The sequence below is a fragment of the Pristis pectinata genome, chromosome 2 (genome assembly GCF_009764475.1).
Source record: "Pristis pectinata isolate sPriPec2 chromosome 2, sPriPec2.1.pri, whole genome shotgun sequence".
Taxonomy (NCBI): Eukaryota; Metazoa; Chordata; class Chondrichthyes; order Rhinopristiformes; family Pristidae; genus Pristis; species Pristis pectinata.
Window position 1 is genome coordinate 66,570,227 of NC_067406.1, and position 21,655 is coordinate 66,591,881.

Consider the following 21,655-nt stretch of genomic DNA (forward strand, 5'->3'; position numbering starts at 1 on the left):
AAGGGATTGGGTGTCATTAGCTTAATTCATTTGGCACAACATCATGACTGAAGGGCCTGTTCCCATGCTGTACTGTTCTATGTTCTTTGTTCGATGATCTATGTTTAAATGTAACATCCCCACTCTTGGGAACCCTTGGTCCATGAGTTCTCAAAATGAAGAAGTGCAAATCAACCTCAAATCGTGCAGATTTCCTAAGAAGAAAGAAGAAGAAGGAAAAACTGTGGGAGGCATTCAAACTGAAAGCATAACACTGGATATATAAGGAGTTTCATAACATACCTATGGTCAACAAAGAAAGGAGTGATAATAAAACTGTAAGAAGATTGGACTAAACTGTAAGAACAATGCAACACCAGAGGACTGAGTTATAAAAAATTGCCAGGCAAGTTGAAGAAATACTGCAAAAACCATGCAGATAAAGAGATATCAAGATTGTCATAACACTTTATTACAATTCTATTAAAAGGGAAAGAGAAATAAAGGGTTATGCAGACCCTTCAAAAATAAATACAGGCAATATTACAAAAGAAAATAAGATGGTAAACTTGTTGAATAATTATTTTCTGTCAGTCTTTACAACAGAGGAAAAGAATAATATGCCAATAAATAAAGAACCAGAAATTGCAATAATAATATAAACCAGCAAAAGATAATAGAAAAGATAATTGGAAGTGGCTGACAAACTTGCAAGACCTGGGAGTTCTCTCCCTCTGATCTTAAATGAGGTGGGTGAGGGAATTGCAGGTGCAATCACCACAATCATGCAAAGCTTTCTTAATTCACGTATTGTATCTTCAGATTATAAACATGCATATCCAATTTCATTATTTAAGAAAGGTGAAACATCTGTCAGTCTGATATATGCTGTAGTGAATTTATTCAATTTCATAATTATTCAAATCCATAAGTAAGGACAAAATGGCAGAGCATTTCCAACGGTGCGAGGTGATTGGAGAAAGCAACCTTGCAATTATCAGCAATAACGACCATTTCCAGGTCGCCTTGCATCACTTACATGTCTGATGCAGTTAACACGTCAAACATACAAGATGATGTAACTCTTCATATTTGTCATGCAAAGCTTTTTTTAAGAGCATTGTAGGGCATCTTTAAGTAAACTGGGCCTTCCATGGGAAATGTTTTACTGACACTTCACCAGATTGGGACCTCTGTAAGATATATCCCATACCCATTTTTGATCATTCTGTTCTCCACAACCTTCAAAAAGGTAGCAAGCCCCACCTGATCTCATCCTTTGAGGCCCAGACCCTGACCTCCCAATCCTCTGAACCCCTGATCCACCACAGATTGTTCTCCTGAGGATCCAATATCCCAATGTTCAAAACCTCCTGATGCATTGACTCTCTCTGATGACACTGAACTCTAAGGCCCAGCCCCCAACCTTCCAATCCTTTAAAGCCCAATATGGAAGCCATGATCTCAAAATACCCCTAGAACCCACCCTGCCTCTTACCTGTGCCACTGAAACCCCAGACCCCAATCTCCTTCCCACCAGCATTGTTCCCATTCTCTGCTTCTTACAATGGACCCTCCCACCAAACGCTGATTCCCTTTGGGTGCCCCTGCCAGTCCAAGTTCCCTGGCACCAAACCTCTTTGATCACTGCTCCTTGATTCCCACTCAGCTCTGCATCTTCCCCACCAACCCAAACCTAGGCCCTGATCCTTTCCTCCAGGCATCAGATCTCTCTCCCTCCTCTCCCCATCAAACCCAACACCCATCACTCCCAAACATGGCCTCTGTCTTAGGTACCACATCATTACATGACACATGTACTCCAGTAGGCAGTGTAAGATGATGGAGGGTGAGGAGGGTGGCTGGGAAGCATTTGAGTGTAGAAGACTTTCCAGGCCACTGTGTGCTGGGGATGATAGAGGAAGTGAGATGACAGACAGCATCTAACTTAAAGGTTGTTAATAATTCTACAATCAGGAAGATTAATACAATGTTCTACTTGGCAAATTTATACAGTTAGTCACCTGAGATGTTCATACATGAAAAATTCATCAGAAACACCAAAAATAATATTTGATTTTTGTGTGGCATCAATAGTGAAAATCATTAATTAATTCCTAAAATAAATATAATTGGTAAAATATTAAGTCAAAAAATCTGGTGTTAGCTTTTGGGTTTAATGAGCAATACATGAGACCACAAGCCAAACTTCCAAAGTCTGCCAAAGCTCTGAGTTGTAATTCAAGGTGTAGGTCTCTGGCAGGAGGCTGTCCAGCAGTATTGTTTCAAAAGTCTTTCAGATCCCTTAGGGATTTCTCTGCTATTATTGAATCTATGCACAGTTGATGTTGGGGGTGGGGGGTGGGGGGGGAGGAGGGGTCGCTGGGAAAGGGAAGGTTTCTAGGGGATTCCTTTTAAAGTCATAGAAACATGCAGTCATACAGCATGGAATTCAACTGGGCTCAACTCGTCCATGTTGCCCAGTGAGCTAGTCCCACCTGCCCGTGTTTGGCCCATAGCTCCCTAAACCTTTCCTATCCATGTTCTTATCTAGATGGCTTTTAAATGTTGCTAATTAAATTGCTATGTTAAATAGAATTTTTCTATATAAAGATAATAAACATCCCACTAGGCAATTTGAAATCACAGCATAGTGGATGAAAGTTTCTGAGTGTTTATGTTCAGCAAGGATTGGTTGCCTATTATGTGTCAGGGGGTTGCATGACAAATGCAACTTTCACTAGCGATGCAGATTATCTTTAATATTACAGTTCATTACTAGTTCAGAGAACCCAAGAGTACATTTGTCCATTTCCCTTTCAATGCAGGAACTTCAGTTTGAAGCTAGGGCTGAATGAACGGATGAAAGTGTCTCCTTCAGATTCATAGTGCACGTATATATAAACATCTCAACTCAGCTCCTGGTAAGAGTGCATATGACAGCTTGAAAGAACACAAGTTCAAACTACACTGTCACACTCACTTAGGGAAGCCCCAGATACAATGGGAAAGAGATGGAAATGATCAAATATGGGCAATAATTCAGAAGCTCTTCTGAAGAACGGGGTAAAATCATTTTCTGGAAACCAACCTCCCCTCCATGGATTCTATCTACACTTGCTGCCTCGGTAAAGCAGCTAACAGAATCAAAAACCCCACCCACCCCGGACGTTCTCTCTTCTCCCCTCTCCCATCAGGCAGAAGATACAAAAGCCTGAAAGCACTTATCACCAGGCTCAAGGACAGCTTCTATCCTGCTGTTATAGGACTTCCTCTGCAACTGTAACACTTTATTCTGATTCTGTTATTGCTTTCCCTTGTACTACCTCAATGCACTGTTGTCATGAAATGATCTGTATGGATGGCATACAAAACAAAGTTTTTCACTGTACCTCGGTACATGCGACAAAATTAAACCAATTTACCAATTTATTTACATCATTATGATAAAGCAGCAGAAGCCTGACTGTGCATTTGACTATTCTGTACAGTCTATACTGAAGAAAACTGATGTTGAATCTGGAAACACAAATGATTAAGTGTTCCTTTCTTCAATGTGGACATTCTTCAGTCTAAGAACTACATAAAGGGACTCCAAAGATCCTCAAAATCCTCTACCAATTCAAATACAATAACCTCATAATTAAAACATTGGCACATAAACTTTAAAAGCCAGTCCCAAAGTCAATGCCACAAGCTAAAGCATGGGAACACCACCACCTGGAAGTTGCCTCCAAGCCACACACCATCCTCACTTGGAAATAAATCATCATTCCTTCACCATTGCTGGGTCAAACTCTTTCCCTAACAGCATTGTGGGTATACCCACATCACAAGGACTGCAACGGTTCAAAAAGACAGCCCACCACTACATTCACGAGGGCATTTAGGGACGAGCGTTTCAATGCTGGCTCAGCCTGCGAAGCTCACATACCATGAATGAATTTAAAAAAATCATTGCACACCGCACCCACCCACATATCCTCCATCTCCTAACTTCACCGTAATTTTAACTCTCACTATGACACATTTTTCACATCGCTTACACTCTATGCACTGACTTAATTGTGCGTGTGGTTTTGTTTGCTTCCAATTTTCTCAATGAAGCTTTGAATACTACAAGATATCAATTCCATCCAAGAGCTGTCAACACAGAATTAGAAGAATTATCTGAACAGAGAATCCATGGGAATTTGGTGAGACTGGCAGTTAGTCACAGAAAAGGAAGGAGGTGCTGGGTAACTTAAACCAAGTGACAACACAGGTAAGGCAATATATATAAATAAATAAATCATCATTACAACTAATCAGATCTCATGAAAAAATTAAAATTCTAGTTTACCAGTATTAAAGGGACCTGAGTTGCATTAAATAAAATCTAGTTTACATAAATAATGAATAGGATGTGAGGGAATACCAAAGTGAAGAAGTTAATAAATTGAAAATGAGGTATTATAACTAAACCTGAATCAAAACATTTATTAAATATAATGTAGGTCTCAAATATATTAAATAAAATATATTAAATAAAATTGCTGGTATCAAATAAATAACTAAATAAATATGAATTTAAGAAGTAGTGGAGGCTGTGTGTTGGGATTGTGATATGTGGGGATTTCTGGTCAGTGACATGGTTCCGGCTTCCCACACCTGCAGGAACTACCTGTCTTGAGGCATTCTGGTTCGGAGCTTGAGTGCGAGTTAGAGACACTCTGACATGTAAGAGAGAGAGAGGAACTTCTGGAGAGTTTTCACCAATGTACAGATGCATCTCACAGGAAAGATATAAGAAGGCAATTGTCACTCAGCAGGCTGGGCAACCAGGGGAGACAGAGAAACATACATTAAAGACAATACACTTGGCTTACAATGTTCATAATACATGTGAGGATAAAGAGGAAGTCTTTGGCAGGGTGTGGGGTGGGGAATCATTCACAAAGTTGACTTAGATACAGTGGAGCAGGAGGATGTCCAAATATAGAAGACTAAAAAAGAAATGAAGTAGTTATAGTCAGTTCAATAAATAAGAGGTGGACAGCAACCACAGCAGCTACAATCAAGAGTCCCCAAAGGTGTGTTGCCAACTGATGCCAGGGTCAAGAATGTCTCAGAGTGGCTGGAAAGGGGGGGGTGTGTGCATGAACCCATTATTGTGGTTCATGTCAGCCTTAAAGATATATGAAATATAAAGGAGGAGGTTCTGCCAAAGGAATGTCAAAAGTTAGCCACTAAATTGTAAAGTAAGACCTTAAATGTGGGAAGGTCAGCTTTGGACATATGTTGGGTGACATTGGGAAGCTGGCTCCAGGACAGAAGATCTGCTTAGGATTTGTCATTCCCAGGAAGATAGTTTTAAATGCTAACACACAGATACTAAAAAAGAAAATGAGCATATTAGAATCTTAAATGCAGCCTAGAGGTTATGACATGAAAGTCATTGCGGAGCTAGTGCTGCAAGTAAGTCATGATTTTGAATCAAGTTTTCTAGACCATAAGATTCTTTATAAAAGGTGATGAACGGGATCAGGAGGATGATGGACACATTATGTAAAGGCACAATAACAGCACTAATAAAGATAGGGCATCAGTAACATAAATATATCAGCAGGGGATTGAGGAATAAGAGAGGACAAAACCATTACGTGTGTTGCCTACAAGCCTCCTAATAGCATCAATGACAAGGTAATCTGAACTAATTTGGGGACTGAAGAGGCAAAATAGCATCAATGACAAGGTAATCTGAACTAATTTGGGGACTGAAGAGGCAAAATAGCATCAATGACAAGGTAATCTGAACTAATTTGGGGACTGAAGAGGCAAAAGCAAAGTTGCTTCCAAAGACGACTAACTTTCTTATAGATGCAGAGAATCACAGAGCTCAGGTCAGAAATGTTGTGAATTTCCCAGGTACATTCAGAAGAGTTTTCTAGAACAACTTGTTCTACCCCCACAAGAGGACAGGAAATTTTGTAATAATAATTTTGGAGTCAGGTTTAGTTAATAATTGATCAGCACCACAAGTTAATCTACCAATGACAATTACGTGCTCAAATTCAATGTTAGATTTTAAACTTAGGGCACTTAACAGAATCACTGGGATTCTACAGGTTGGTAGGGCTAACTTTAATGGGATAAGACAGAACATGATTATAGCAAACTGGTCAAAATTGTTTTTAGTTTAAAGTGTATTTGAATAGAGGAGGTGTTCAAAAAGAAAATTGGCATAATACAGGACTAATACATACTCCTGAGGGGAAAGATCCATATTCAGCAAATAAAACCATGGTCAACAAAAGGCCTGAATCTCACTAAAGTTAACACAATTAATAAGAACATTAATGGCATTAAAGAATGGCAAATCTCCAGGACTAGATAAGTCCACCCCCAATGTCTTAAAGGAAGTGTGAGGAAATTGCTGATGCTTTAACAATAATCTTCCAGAGTTTTTTGATTATAAAATTCTAATTCTAATTAATCAGTATTTTTTAAAAGAGAATACCATGGAAATTATAGATTTGTTGCACTAACATCAGTTATAATGAAGTTATTCAAATCCATAATTAAAGACAAAGTGACTGTGCACTTAGAGAAATCTGAGCTGATTAGTGAAAGCCAATGAGGATTTGTAATGAGTAGGCCAAGTTTAATGAATCTGAATTTTTTTGATGAAGAACCTAAAGTGGTAGGAAGCAAAATGCCTATAGATAGCAAAGGGATTGTCATTGAAAATTAAAGCTCAGGAAATGGAGGGCCAATTATTGACTACTGCAGCAAATTGACTAGACAGTAGACAATAGAGACAATGGGAGCCTACTTGGTTGGAAGGAAGGATCTATTGATGAGTCTATGTGAGAATCTGTGCTGCAGCTTCACCTATTCCGTAAATTTATCAATAGCTTAAATAAAATAATGCAGCACATAAACACTTCCTAACATTGAACTTCAGGAGCCCAGCTAATAATTAGCTTTTAAATTATGAGAAAAGTACCCGAGTTGATAAGTTTCCAAAACCATTTGTGTTTTGTGCTGAATGGTCTCTTGTGCCACTGAACATTCTGAAAGATTAGACCTAATTACTGAACCTGGTGTGGCACCTGTACACAAAGACCTTCCCAAGAATGGATATGGTATAATTGTACTCTCAGCTCCAAACTTCGGACAATAAGGAATCATACTGGGAATTCAGTGGTGGGTGTCAGAATGCCTGGCCTGAATTTTCAATTCTTTATTTCAATGTTAATTTGACTTCTCACTGAATTTATTTTAAACAGTTAAAACGATGGGGTTGGCTCCCTTTTACCATTTACAAATTACCTCCATACAGAGTTCAAACAAAACATGACAAGATGTTTCCGTTCACTGAAAAGAATACATGTGTTCACCTGATTAGTAAGGACCCACGTTATGGGAATTAATATTTGCCTGTCAGTTGTTGCTGTTTAGCAAAGCATATTTAAATGTGTTGATTAATGCCAACGCAGAGTTTTAGCAGGATTGTACCCAGCAGTTTTCCTGACAGTTCCTTGATAAATGTTAATTTCCTGTAATTCAAAGTGATTAGAACAAATCAGTGAGCTTCCTGAGAGGGAGTAAAATTATTTACTTCAATTACAAGGATTCTGTGATTGACTGATCAATGAGAATTAAAGGGAGCTGAACTGGATAAACCTCAAAAATGGGGGTGGGGATTGCAATATGCAATTAAGCCTTCACTGTGGTATCTAACGTAGGCGGCACACCAGCGTCATCCTGGCTGCTCATTTACATGATTGCTGCACACTGCCGGCACTCATTGTGTTGCTGAGTGACAGTATGACTCAACAGGGAACCCTCTGTTACAGGTGGCCAGCACCGATTAATGGAAGTCTGCCTGAATTAAAGCCAGCCTGCACCTTTTAAAAGGAGGTGTACAGGTATTGGCAGGCCTTTGGGGCTCATTCTGACCCGGAAGATAGCAGATAGAGCAGGTTCCAAAATATTCCAATACTGAACTGGAAGCCATGTAGACTTTAGTGACTTTAAAGAACTGCGGAATGGATTGAAACACTTGTTGAGACATGGAAATTGCCATTCAGTATAAATTTGCAACCATCCTGAAAGTCCTTTCATATGGTACCTGTTGGGGTCCTTTCTGTTGTTAAAGCACATGTTCAACTATAGTAGGATAAGACAAGGTGTTAACTGGAACATTGACCCCACCCCCACCCCAACAATTTAGCATTGTGTGCAGTGTAACGTTATGTCCGGTCTACTCTGTGTACTTATAGTGTGTGTTAGCTGCACACACATGTGAGTACTCACATCATGCAGCACCTGGTATGATTTGGGTATCACAAATATATAAATTCACAGCAGATGCTTCATTGCAACTGATAATGCTAAAACATATACACATCTAAATCCGATTTTATACCATTTCATTTGTAATTCAATTGACCCAAAAATGTGTAGAATAAACACAAAGTCCCAGTTCATTGTAAGGTAGGTCACCTTGTGCAAGTTCTATGAGTAGCCATCAGTTTTATAATTGAGTAGCTCTCTGCACATTGCATGAAGCTATTCAAAATACAAAAGCACATCCAGCATCAGTAAAACAGTATACAACTGGGACCACAAGCAAAGTAAAAACTGAAAGTGCTAGAAAAACTCAACATGTCAGGCAGCGTCTGTAGAAAGAAAAGCAGTTAATGTTTCAAGTCTAGGACATCATCAGAACTGGGAAAGTTTGGCTCTGATGAAGTGTCCCAGGCCTGAAACATTAACTGTTTCTCTTTCTACAGATGCTGCCTGACATGTTGAATTTTTCTAGCATTTTCTGTTTTTATTTCAGACTGCATTTTTCTTTGGATTTTCAGTAAAAACAAAAGTCTGAAATAAAAACAGAAAAGGCTGGAAGTACTCAGCAGGTCAGGCAGCATCTGTGGAGAGAGAAATACAACATTAACATTTCAAGTTAATTGAAAGATCTAATAAAAGATCATTGAGCTGAAACATGTTTCTCTCTCGCAGATGTTGTCTGAAATGGATAGTACTTCCAAAATTTTCTGTTTTCATTTCAGTAGACATGGAGTCCTGGTGCCCTGAGCTTACCATATACTTCTGTCATTCTTCATTCCGGAATATCTTGAAAAGAGCTTAGAACTACGTCTTTTACAGAATTGCACAAAGAACAATAGTCATCCTGAACCCAATGGATATATGATCAGGTCAAAAACTACAGCAGCACATAGAAGTGACTGTTCTTATATGGAAGTCCATATATCCTGTATCTGCTGCATTTGCTTTAGCTACACAATTACCAGCTTCTTCAAAATAGTGTAATAACATTATCAGTTCTGTAAATTCATGTACATTGTTCATGATTCTTCCTTAGAGTTCATTGGTCTACTGGTAAATTTTAAATCTAGATCAGCTGAGTGACCCCAATTAGAGTTAATGCAACGAAAGAAAATAGTACTTTCTTTCCAAAATCAGTCCCACTGAAGCTAAAACCCATCCTCTTTGGGACATTTAAATTATATTGCTCTATCAGCCACAACTTTCATTAGTAGCTCAAGCAGGTAGATAACAGGAATTAAATGTAAAAAAATATGATTCACCATTGAAATGATGAAGCAAGTACATCTGATTTGCAGTTTGGCCCATTAGTCAGCATAATTATAATAGCAAATGCAGATTTTGGCATTTGGTCAGAACATCTGAACTTACCCCCAAGTAATAGCCATCGATGAACACTACAGGTAAGGAAGGAGATTCATTTGCTCTCTTGCAACGCTCTTCTAGCTCCTTTCCATAGTCACTGTTCAAAGCAATGTTTTTTTCTTCCAACTTTATTCTGTGATTTTGGAAAATTTTCCTTACTAACTCACATCGATCAAACGTTGCCCTCACAACACGAAGGCTAGTTGTGTAGATTACTATTCTTCCAAATTCTAGTGTTAGTGGTGGCTGCAACAAATAAAGACAAGTCTCAAAGACAGCATTGCTTGTACCTTACTGTGTTAACTTTCTAAATAACTTAAATTTTTAAATAACTTGATTAAGTACACAAGCATGTATGCTCTGTTTCCACACAGTTGTGATGCCTTATGAAATCTCACTCCCCATCCACCCCACCACTCAAATCCACTTGATCTCTGGGTGATCAGAAGAACAAATAAATCATAGGAAAACAGGGAAGAAATATCTCTAACCAGACTTTGTGAAGTATCATAAATGTAAGACAAATCATCAGATGCAACATTGAATTCATAATGTGTTGATATTCAGTGAAATTTTGTACTAACCACGACTTGCGAGCTTTTGTACCTCAGCTAATATTACATTAAAATTTATAACTGGCATTCATAATTGAACATTTTACACTCATCAGCTCACTCTTCTCCAAATAATGTGAATTTTATATTAGCAATAGGGCCTTTTTTCAAACCGCTAAGGAAAGTGTGTTGGAGGAAGGTGGGAATGAAAGCATTTTTAAATATCAGGCAATCCAATCCATCATCCAATCCACCCAGTTCTGATTTCAATCGATTAAAGTCTTCAGGGAAGCTGCACAAATCAATTGTAATAGAATTCTTATTTTTAAAGCTTTACAGCTGAATTTTCCACAGATAACAAATCTCTGCAGGTAGGTAGTAATGAGGAGTGCCAGACTTGTGAGGTTCTTTATAATTCTCTAATGAAATTTCAAATTGCACTGAAAAGATCAGCCTTTAATGCCCATTCCTTTAATCCTGTGTGCATTTGCAAAATTGCCAGAGGGTCAGTTGGAGAAAGGATGGTTCCTCTGGGCCCAAGAAGCTAATCACTCTTCCTTACCAATGATTTCCAATTTTAACTAGAGTCTCCCACATGCACCCACCAATTTCCCAGTGCCCTCTTGCGATTCTCCATTTGGTCCCATCGATCGTCTACTCAGTCCCCAGTAATTCTGATTCCTCCACTCCCAAACACAATCTCCTGTCTTGCTCAATCTTCAAATCTCCACGCACACACCCACACACACACACCCACACGCACACACACACCCACACACACACACACACACACACCCACACACACACACACACACACCCCCCCCCACACACACACACACACACACACACAACTTTCTGTCCCCAGCCCAATCCAACAATCTCTGAACATTCACTATTTACAATGGCCTCCCCCATACTCATGCCTGTTCCTCACCCACTCCCACTATCCCCTACTTACTTGGTTTTCAAGTAGTCAACATGCACAATGTGTCCTGTGGCTCCTTTCACCCTTATGTTCAGGTTTCCCATCCAAAATCCTCACTGCACCCTAATGCAACACCTCATCTCCCCACCCACATGGCATCTCTGTTTGAGTAGACTTCAAGGCATCTGCCAAAATGTGATGACCCAGGGATATTTCTGCTTGATTTTGAATCAAATGACCTTTTGCTCAATATTTGTAAGTGTATGGATCAGTCTGTCAGAACAGGGGTATTTTCCTTGTTTCCTGTTGATAATAAAATGTTTGTAATTGCCCTTTTAAGTTGTGCTGGAATTTGAGTGAAAAGAGCTAAGTAAATGATGTAGATAGTAAGTGTACACCTGCAAATATTCATTCCAGAATGTCACCCTTTCTCTTGGAGTGAGTGCAACAATGAACATTTCGGGGATGGTATGCCCCAGACAGTTTTTGGTATCTTTATATTAAAAGTAATGTATTCTGATTAACTTTAGAATACTGCCTTTCTGTCAGAGGATACATTTTTAACAGCCGTGAAGTCATGACAGAAGTTGGAATGACATTTTACCCAAACTCAGGGGGTTGTGCATGTAATGAATATGTTCAGAAGCATGCTTAGGCCATTGAGTTGGTTCCAAATCTACTTCATCTATTGAAACTGTTTACAGTAATCCCATTATGTTGTCCTTCACCAGTACTATTGTTTAACACTTCCATTTTAAATTCTAACCCATTTCATTTTAAAATGATATTATTGTTTCTATTTCAAATGATGTCTTAATTATAAAGCACCCAATGTTCTCATTATCATCCCCATAAACACATTTGGTTAACTTCCCCCTTCATTCTTCTGGTGATAATTCCAAATTTCTTATGCATTTGTTACCAACTTACCAACAATTGGAAACAATTTATCACTATTCACTTCTTCAAATTATTTCACAATTCTAAAATTCTCTTCACCTACTCTGTTCCTGTAAAAAATGTACTAAAGTTCTAAAGCCTTTTTGTTGTTTCTCTTTTTGATGTAATTTCGGTGAATCATCACTGCACCCATTGTATGTCTCTAACATCCTTCCTCTAGTAGGGTCTATACAACTCCATGGTTAAATCAAATTCATGTACATACACAGCATTATCTCTTTTGTATGATTCTCCCATGAATGAAATCCAGACACTGATTTGATTTTATTATATTCAAATTGCTCTCTCAGTTTTTACGATCTCTCTATTTCTCTCTTTTCTTTCATTTGACTAAGAATCTTAATATTTAAAGTCTGCTTTTCTTTCTTCCCAACTAGAGAAACATTTTTTTATTAAAATACTTAGCTTTGCATGGAGTGGTGCCAGCGGGATCCACAGTAGTATCACTGGGTAAGTTCTGATCTATAGAACCATAGAAACCATAGAAAAACTACAGCACAGAAAACAGGCCATTCAGCCCTTCTAGTCTGTGCCGAAACATTATTTGGCTAGTCCCATTTACCTGCCTCCAGCCCATACCCCTCCAGACCTCTCTTGTCCATGTATCTATCCAATTTACTCTTAAAAGTTAAGAGCGAGCCCACATTTACCACATCAGATACCTGCACCAGCTCTTCTATTCCCTCCCCACACAACCCACCCACCAGCTCGAGACCTTACTGAAGGTCAATACGTAGGCCTTACTGCAGGCCAGTACATAGGCAAGCTACTTCTGGAGGAATAGGAGGAAACTGTAGCATCGAAAGTGCACATTGTTAATTTCTGGGCCTGTAACTCCACAGGTCTCTATCTATGTGGCTTCATTCCAGGTTCAGAAGAATACTATTGTCTTGCCATAATTTCTCTATCATTTACATTAACTATCATGAGACAACAATTTAAGCCAAATTGCAATACTGGCCAGACTTGAGCACTGTCTAAAACTCATGCATTAGTTAGGAATATGAGAATGAATTCTTGAGTGTGTACAAGATAGTTTCTTGGACGATTATTGAGAAACCAACCAGGGAACAAACTATCCTGGGCACCAAGCAACAAGGATAGATGGTTAACAATCTTTTCTTGGTGCTTTAGGGAAGAGTAACTATAACATGACAGACTTCTTCATTAAATGAAGTGGAACATGAAGTAGTTTCATCTGAAACTAGGGTCCTAAATTTAAACAAAGGACACTAAAGGTATGAGGAGTGAATTGGCTATGATGGATTGGGAGCTTCATGAGAAGGCATAACAACGGTTGAGTAATGGCTAAATTTAAGGAACAAGTGAGGAAACTACAACATTCCTTTCTGGAGCAAAAACACAAAAGGGGAAGTGACACAAAAATATAGAAAAGTTAAGGATAGAATTAGATTCAAAGAGGAGGTATATGAAGTTACCAATAAAAGCAGCAGGTCTGAGGTTTGGGAGAATACTACAATTCATAAAAAAGTACAAAGCGTTTGATTATGAGAGGAAAAATAAAGTATGAGAGTAAACTTGCAAGGAACATACAAGTGGACTGTAAAAATGTCTATAACTATGTAAAAAGGTTAGTGAAACAAATGTAGGCCCCTTATATTCAGAAACAGGACAATTCATAATGAGAAACAAAGAAATGGCAGAGCAATTAAACAAATACTATTCGGTTCTGTCTTCATGGAAGAAGATTCAAATAACTTTCTAGAAATACTAGAGAACATAGAGTCTACTGAAAACGAGGGATTAAAGGAAATTAGTGACAGTAAAACAAAAAGATGAAGAAATTAATGGCAATTAAAAGCCAATAAATCCACAGGGCCTGATTATCTGTAATAATAGATATAACTATGGAAACAGTAGATGCTTTGATTGTCATCTTCGAAATTTCTATAGACCACAGAATCAGCTGCAGATTGAAAGGTGGCAAATGTCAGCTACCAATTCAAGAAAGGAGGGAGAGAGGAAACAGGAAATTAAAGACTAGTTAGACTAACATCAGTATTAGGGAAAATGATAGAGTCTATTATAACAGGAAACTTGCTGAATTAGACAAAGTCAACATGGATATATGAAAAGGAAATCATGTTTGACAAAATTACTGGCGTTTTTTGAGGATGTAACTGCTAGAGTAGATAAGGCAGAACCAGTCTTTGTGGTGTATTTGGAATTTTGGGAAATCTTCAATAAAGTCCCACATAAGAAGGTAGTATGTAAAGTATATTGGCATGGATTGAAAATTGGTTGACAGACAGGTATCAGGGAGAAGAAATATATGGGACTTTCTCAGGCTTGCAGGTGGTGACTGGTGGGGTACCGCAGGGGTCAGTGCCTGGGCCCCAGCTAATTACAATGTACATCAATGATTTGGATTAGGGAATTGAATGTAGACAACACAAAACTGGGTGGGATGGTGTGTTGTGAGGTGGATGCAAAGAGCCTTTGTGGTATTTTAAACAAGTAGCAAATACATGATAGATGCAGTATTATGCAGATAAATGGAGTATTATTTAATTGGCGTTAGACTGGGAAATTTGATGTACAATGAGATTTGGGTTTCCTTATACATCAGTCACTGAAAGAAAACATGAAAATGCAGCAAGTAATTAAGAAAACAAATGGTCACAGAGTCATAGTCATGCAGACATAGAGTCATACAACACTAAAATGGGCCCTTCAGCCCCCACGTCTCTGCCGACCTTTTTGCCCACCTACACTAATCCCATTTGCCCGCATTAAGACTGAACCCTTCTATGCCTTGCCTTTTTAAGTGTCTGTCTAAATGCATCTTAAACATAGTAATTTTATCTGATTCCACCGTCTCCTCTGGCAGTGCATTCCAGATATCAATCATTTTCCATGTAAAAAACTTCCCCTCAGATCCGCTGTAAAACTCTTTTCTCTCATCTTAAACTTATGCTCGTTTGTTTTTGATACCCCTACCATGGGAAAGAGATTCTGTCTATCTATCCTATCTAAGCCTTTCATAATCTTATATACTTCTATCAGGTATGTTGGCCTTCACAGCAAGAGATTTTGAGTACAGGGGGAAGGACATCCTCCCAGAGTAACACAGGACTTTGGTGTGACCACACCTGTTCAATTTTGGTCCCGTGACCAAAGAAAGAATATACTTGCTGTAGAGAAAGCGCAGCAAAGATTTCTCAGATCCCTGCAATGGCAGGACTGTTGTATGAACAGAGATTAGTTCAACTAGGAGACTCAAGAGATCACGGATGCTGGACTCTGGAGCAACAAGCAACAATCCGCTGGAGGAACTCAGTGGGTCGAGCAGCATCCTTGCCTGCTGAGTTCTTCCAGCAGATTGTTTGTTGGTTCAACGAGGCCTGCATTCACTAGAGTTTGGGAAATTGCGAAGATATCTCACGGCAATGTTCAAAATTCTGACTATGATCACAGATGGATGCAGGCCAGATGCTTCCTCTGGCTGAGGGGTCTAGAATGAAGAGTTACAGTATTAGGGTATGGGGTAAAACATGCAAGACTGAGGTGAGGAGAAATTAGTTCACTCGGAGGGCGGTGAACTCGTAGAATTCTCTGCCACAGAAGGTGTTGGAGCCGATGTCGCTGAATATATTTAAGAAGGAAGTAGATAGATTACTATTTCCTTCTTAAATATTTGATATGGGAATATGGTATTGAGATAGAGGAGCAGCCTTGAGCCCAGTGAATAGCAGAGCAGGATCAAAGGGCTGAGTGACCAACTCGTGCATTTATTTTCCATGTTCCTATGTGTGCATTGACTCAACCTTTCATTCTACATGATATTCTTAAAGCCAGAAGACAGACAGATGACCTTCATCCCCTACATTCAAATGTAAAAATCCATGAATAATATGTTTTTGGGAATTAACAGCCACTCATGTCCTACTGGTGATGACCAGAAGGACAGTTATAGGGGAAGGAGTAGGGCATGTGGCTCCCTCAAGTCTGTCCTGCTGTTCAACATGATGATTGCTGATTAGACTCAACTCCACTTTCCTGTCCAAATCCTATTACCCTTGATTCCCCTGTAGTTTAAATCTCTCAGTCTCGACGACTCAGCATCTCCAAAGGTTCACAACCATTCGAGAGAAGATATTCTCCTCATTTCATGTGTGTGTGGCTGACCCCCTTACTATGAAACTTATCCCCAGAGTTCTGGACTCCCCATGGGGGAAATGTTATCACAGAATTTCCCTTGTCAAGGCCTCACACAACTTGACGTTTTGACAAGATCTCCCATCATTTTTATGAATTCCCATTTTTTTCCTTCTCTAATCTCCTTATTGTATTGACATTAGTGCAGCCACTGATCCAAAAACATGAGCAGATGGCTAGTGTTTTGTCAAAGTGGATAGTCTCGATTGCGTAGAATTAGATCTCCTAGAATCTGCAAGACAAAGCCAAGCCATTAGACCCAGCTGGTCTCAGATAGTGTTTATAAACCATATGTTCCTCTCATTCTAATTTCCCATTCCCATAATGCCTGAATGTCCCTTTGTTCTCTTCTTCCCCAAGTTTACTTCAAGCTTCCTTCTGCTTCAACCACGCCATGTGGGAGTGAGCTTCAGTCTCTCTGGAGTGAGCCATTGGTTTAGTAATTGTATTATCATCTCTGAGTCCAGGGTGGTACCCTTCTCCAGATAGTCCTGGTGAGTGGAGGGCAGAACTCCACTTTGAATTCTGGCTTGACTTCCATTGTCACATCGAGTCACTGAAAAGGAAAAAAACTTCAGATGATGGAAACCTGAGCATCTGTGGAGAGAGAGTCAGTTAATGTTGCTGGTTGATGACCGTCTATCTGAACTGGACCAGTGTGAAAACTATTGTGTTTTCGTTAGAGAAGGGAGGAGGATGTTGAGAGGAAACTTTTATAAGAGAACAGAAGCCAAGTTGTCCAGGTGAGTCATAGCTTTGTTTCCCTCTTCATGTAATGCCACTTGAGATGCTGAGTGCTTCCAGCACAGACAGAGTACAGGAAAGAGATAGGGACTCTAGTACCATGGTGTCAAGACAACAACCATTCCCTCAATGTCAGCAACATGAAGGAGCTGACCATTGATTTCAGGAAGTGGGGCTGAGTACACAACCCTGTCTGTATCAATGGTGCTGAGGCGGAGATGGTTGAGAAAACCATCACCAAAAATTTCTCCTGGGCCAGCCACATGGATGCTATGGCCAAGAAAACACATCAACTCCTCTACTTCCTCTGAAGGCTAAGGAAATTCTGCATGTCTGATGACTCCTACCAATTTTTATAGAGACCCTAAGAAAGTATCCTCTTCAGGTGCATCACAGATTGGTATGGCGACTGCTCTGCCCAAGACTGCAAGAAATTACAGAGAGTTGTGAACACAGCCCAGACCATCACACAAACCAACCTCCCCTCCAGTAACTCCATCAGCACATCCTGCTGCCTTGTGATAGCAGCCAACATAATCAAGGACCCTCCCACCCTGGTCATTTTCTCTTCTCCCCTCTCCCGTCAGGCAGAAGATACCAAAGTTTGAGAACACGTACCACCAGACACAAGGACAGCTTCTATCCCACTGTTATCAGCGTTTTGAAGAGACATCTCATCCGCTAAAAGATGAACTCTTGAACTCTTGATCTCCCAATCTATCTCGTCATGGCCCTTGCACTTAATTTGTCTACCTGCACTGTACTTTCTCTGTAACTGCAACACTATATTCTGCATTCTGTTTTCCTTTTTGCTATCTCAGTGTAATTATGTATGGCATGATCTGTCTGGATGGTGCACAAAACAAAGCTTTTCATTGTATCTTGGTCCATGTGACAATAATAAACCAATACAGTACAATACAAGACTTTACGTTTTCATCCACATCTATTGGGTATGTATAAATGCCACTTCTCTGCAATTTATTGTTTATAGAAGCCCATAAAATCTACCACAGTGCACCAACACTCATGTTTTCTGGTATAAAGGAGGTCACAACCCAATATATCTGATAGATTCTCAGAAGAGTGTGAAGGTACAAAAACAGTGGCTATTCTGTCTAAAACAAAAATCCCTCACATTGTCACTTTATCTGTTTACAACATTAATTTATTTGTGCCCAAATATGCAACACATCCACAGTGGACACAATTTTTCCTCATTGCCCCCACCCCTTCAAATCTCTTCATGGATATAAAGAAATCCATCAGGCCTAAATCACTGACTTTCAAGCAAGAGTGACCAGGGCCCCAGACTTACCAGATACATGGAGGAGCTGCTTTGTCTTGGGTGGTGTTGAGCTTCTTAACTTGTTGGAATTAAAGAAAATTATAGAAAAGTTACAACACAAAAAGAGGCCAGTCTGCAAACCTAATCCCTCCTTCGAACACCAGGTCTGCAGTCCTACAGGTCACGGCTGCTTAAATGTGATGAGGGTTTATTCCTTGTCCTCTTCCTCCATCACACTCCTATATTCTGACTAGTAGATAGTGTCAGGAGATGAGTCACTTGCCCCAGGATAGCCGGCCTCTGAACACTTAGTCACATGCCTAAGTGGTTGTTCCAGCTGAGTTCCTGATAAATGATGCCCCCGGGATGTCGATGGTGGAGGACTTGGCAAATGTAATGTCATTGAATATCAAGGGTAGATAGTTAGACTTTGTCCTGTTGAAAATGTCATTAACTGATACTTTTATGGTGCAGATGCTTTCACCACTTGTTAACCCATGTCTGAATATTGTCCGAGTTCTACTGTATGTAGGCATAGACGGCTTCATTTGCTGAGGGGTCGCAAACAGAATTGAACATTGTGCAATCAACAGCAAACATTTCCACTTAATGAAAGAAAGATCAATGGTGAAGCAGCTGAAGAACACATCTTGTGGGGTCCCAGGGATGGCATGATTGACCTACAACCACAACCATCTTCCTTTATACAGGGTATGACTCCAACCATGGGAGTGTTTCGCCCTTGATGCCCAGAGCTCCATGATGCCATACTTCATCAGATCTCAAGGGAAATCACCTTTGAAATTTAGCTCTTTGTTTCATCTTTGAACCAAGGCTGTGATGAAATCAGGAGCTGAGTGGTCCTGGTGAAACCAAAGGGGGCATTGGTGAGATGATTATTGGTGAGCAGGTGTCACATGACAGCACCATCAAAAACACTATTTCATCACTTGCTGATGAATGAGAAGAACCTGATTGGGTGACAATTAGCCAGATTGGATTTGTCATGCTTTTTGTAAAAACATACCTGGGCAATTTTCCACAGTGTCAGGTAGATTGTGTAACCATGCTGAAACAGCTTGCCTAGAAGCCCAACTAGTTCTGGTACACACACCTACAGTGGGATATCGTCTGGATCCATATCCTTTGCTGTATCAAGGGCTCTCAGCTGTTTCTTTATACCATGTGGAGTGAATCAAATTGAACTGGTGTCAGATGGTGGGGAAGCTGAAAAGAATCACATGGGACTTTTGGCTGAAGGTAATTGTCAATGTTTCATCTTTGTCTTTATCTCTCATGGGCTAGACCCTGCAGAATTTTCTTCAAGACTCTTCCGCCCATTAGCTGCTTAATTGTCCATAACTAGATGAGGCAAAATTGCAAAACATTCATCTACTCCATTGGCTATGGGATTACTTAGTTCTGTCCAGTGCATGCCATTTTTCTGTTTAGTATGCATGTCACGCTGTACCATAGTTTCACCAGGCTGGAACTCACTTTTATCTGCACATGGTGTTGCCCCCTGTGGGGCTTTCTGCACTCTTCATTGGCCCAGGATCAATCCTATGGTTTGACTGTACTGGTAGGGTGAGGGATGTACCATGCTGCTGCTAATGATGATGGTCCACAGCACCTCATGGGTGCCCAGTTTTCAGTCGCCAGATCTGTTCTGAGTTTGTCCAGTTTAGCACAGTTGTAGTGTTACACAATATGGTGGAGAATATTCTTGGTGTGACCGCAAGACTTTGACTCCACAAGGACTGTACAGTAGTCACTCTTACCCATGGTAACAGTGATGTGTCATCTGCCTCATGGAGATTACTCATCAAGTAGGTTTATTCTTTGTGTTGTTCACTCACTAGCTGTTGCAGTAGTTCAGTGCTAAGCCAGCAGTGGTGTTATCATGTCACTTTTAATAGCGAACATTAAAGTCCACTACCCAGAGTGATTTTGTTCCAATTGCTTCTTCCAAGTTTTGTTAAATATGGAGCAGCACTGATCCATCAGCTGAAGCATGTGGTTGGTTATCTTAACTGCTATATGAAAGCAAGAAAAATTATAAGACTGATGGACCACACAGACTTGACCTGAGTACTGAATCCAGACATGTCAAATTGGACCCAACCCAGTTGATCTTGTAAAGTCTTTCTCACAAACATCTGGGGGTTGCTGTCTGGATGCATCATACCTGATACTATGAGACTTCATGGAGTCTGGAGTCAACATTGAGGACTTCCAGGCCTGCTCACTCCCACCTGTAAACCAATGTACCACCACTACTTTTGGTGGCTCTGTTCCATTGGTAAGAGAGAGGATATACTCCAGGATTGACCTGAAGGAGTCTGTAAGGATGACTTACATCAAACAGCAACCCTCAGATATTTGTGAGAAAGACTTTACAAGATCAACTGGGTTGGGTCCAATTTGACATGTCTGAATTCAGTACTCAGGTCAAGTCTGTGTGGTCCACCAGTTTTATACTTTTTATTGCTTTAATATAGCAGTTATGATAACCAACCACATTGTTGTACGTCTGGGTTCACATTGTAATCCAAACCAGGTCAGGGTATCAGATCTCTAACTATGAAGGGTATTGGTGAACAAGATCAGTTTTTAAACAACAATCCAGTGTTTCATAGTCATCATTCACTGAGATTAGTTGTCTTAAAAAATCCCGATTATTAACTGGATTTAAATTTCACAGCTATCATGGTGAAATTTAAACTGACACTTCTATGTTACCAGTCCAGTAACTACATCACCATCCTGTTAGTTGAAGATAGCACATTGGGCCTTCTGGATTTACCAGTGCTGGGCTCATGAACCAAATGCCCATTGGCCCATGGTTAACCCATAAAGTAACCCACCTTGAGATGTTGAGCACTTTTATCACCTGATCAATTTATGTTACCATTTTTGATCAATTTATATTACTACTTTCAACCAATTTTCCATTTATCAACCCACTGTATGCATGCTCAGTATTTTGGTTGCAAGATTTCACTTTATTATCCATATCCGTTGTTTTTATTCACTCATGGGATATTCACCCATAACTTTGTTGGCAAAGTCAGCACTTACTTCTCATCCTAATCTCCTCTGAGAAGGGAGTGTTGAACCACCTTCTTAAACTGCTGCAGTCCTTCTGGTGAAGGTAGTCCCATGGTGCTATTATGTAGTGATGTCCAGGATTTTCACCCAGAAACAACAAAGGAATGATAATATATTTCTAATTCAGGTGGTGATTTGGGAATATCTGCAGATTTTGAAACCCTGTCATTTGAAACAAGTCTTTTCTGAATGTACTAAACAACAGTGGAGAGA

The 21,655-nt window shown here is 39.8% G+C and overlaps 1 protein-coding gene across 1 annotated transcript in view; it reads right to left on the reverse strand.

Annotated features, from left to right (window-relative positions):
* grxcr1a (glutaredoxin and cysteine rich domain containing 1 a) overlaps nucleotides 1-21,655 on the reverse strand; it is a 44,365-nt gene that overhangs the window by 11,006 nt on the left and 11,704 nt on the right. The window contains exon 2 of the mRNA XM_052040289.1: nucleotides 9,688-9,927. Within this exon, the coding sequence (XP_051896249.1) occupies nucleotides 9,688-9,927 (240 nt within the window). The remainder of the gene's footprint in view (nucleotides 1-9,687; nucleotides 9,928-21,655) is intronic.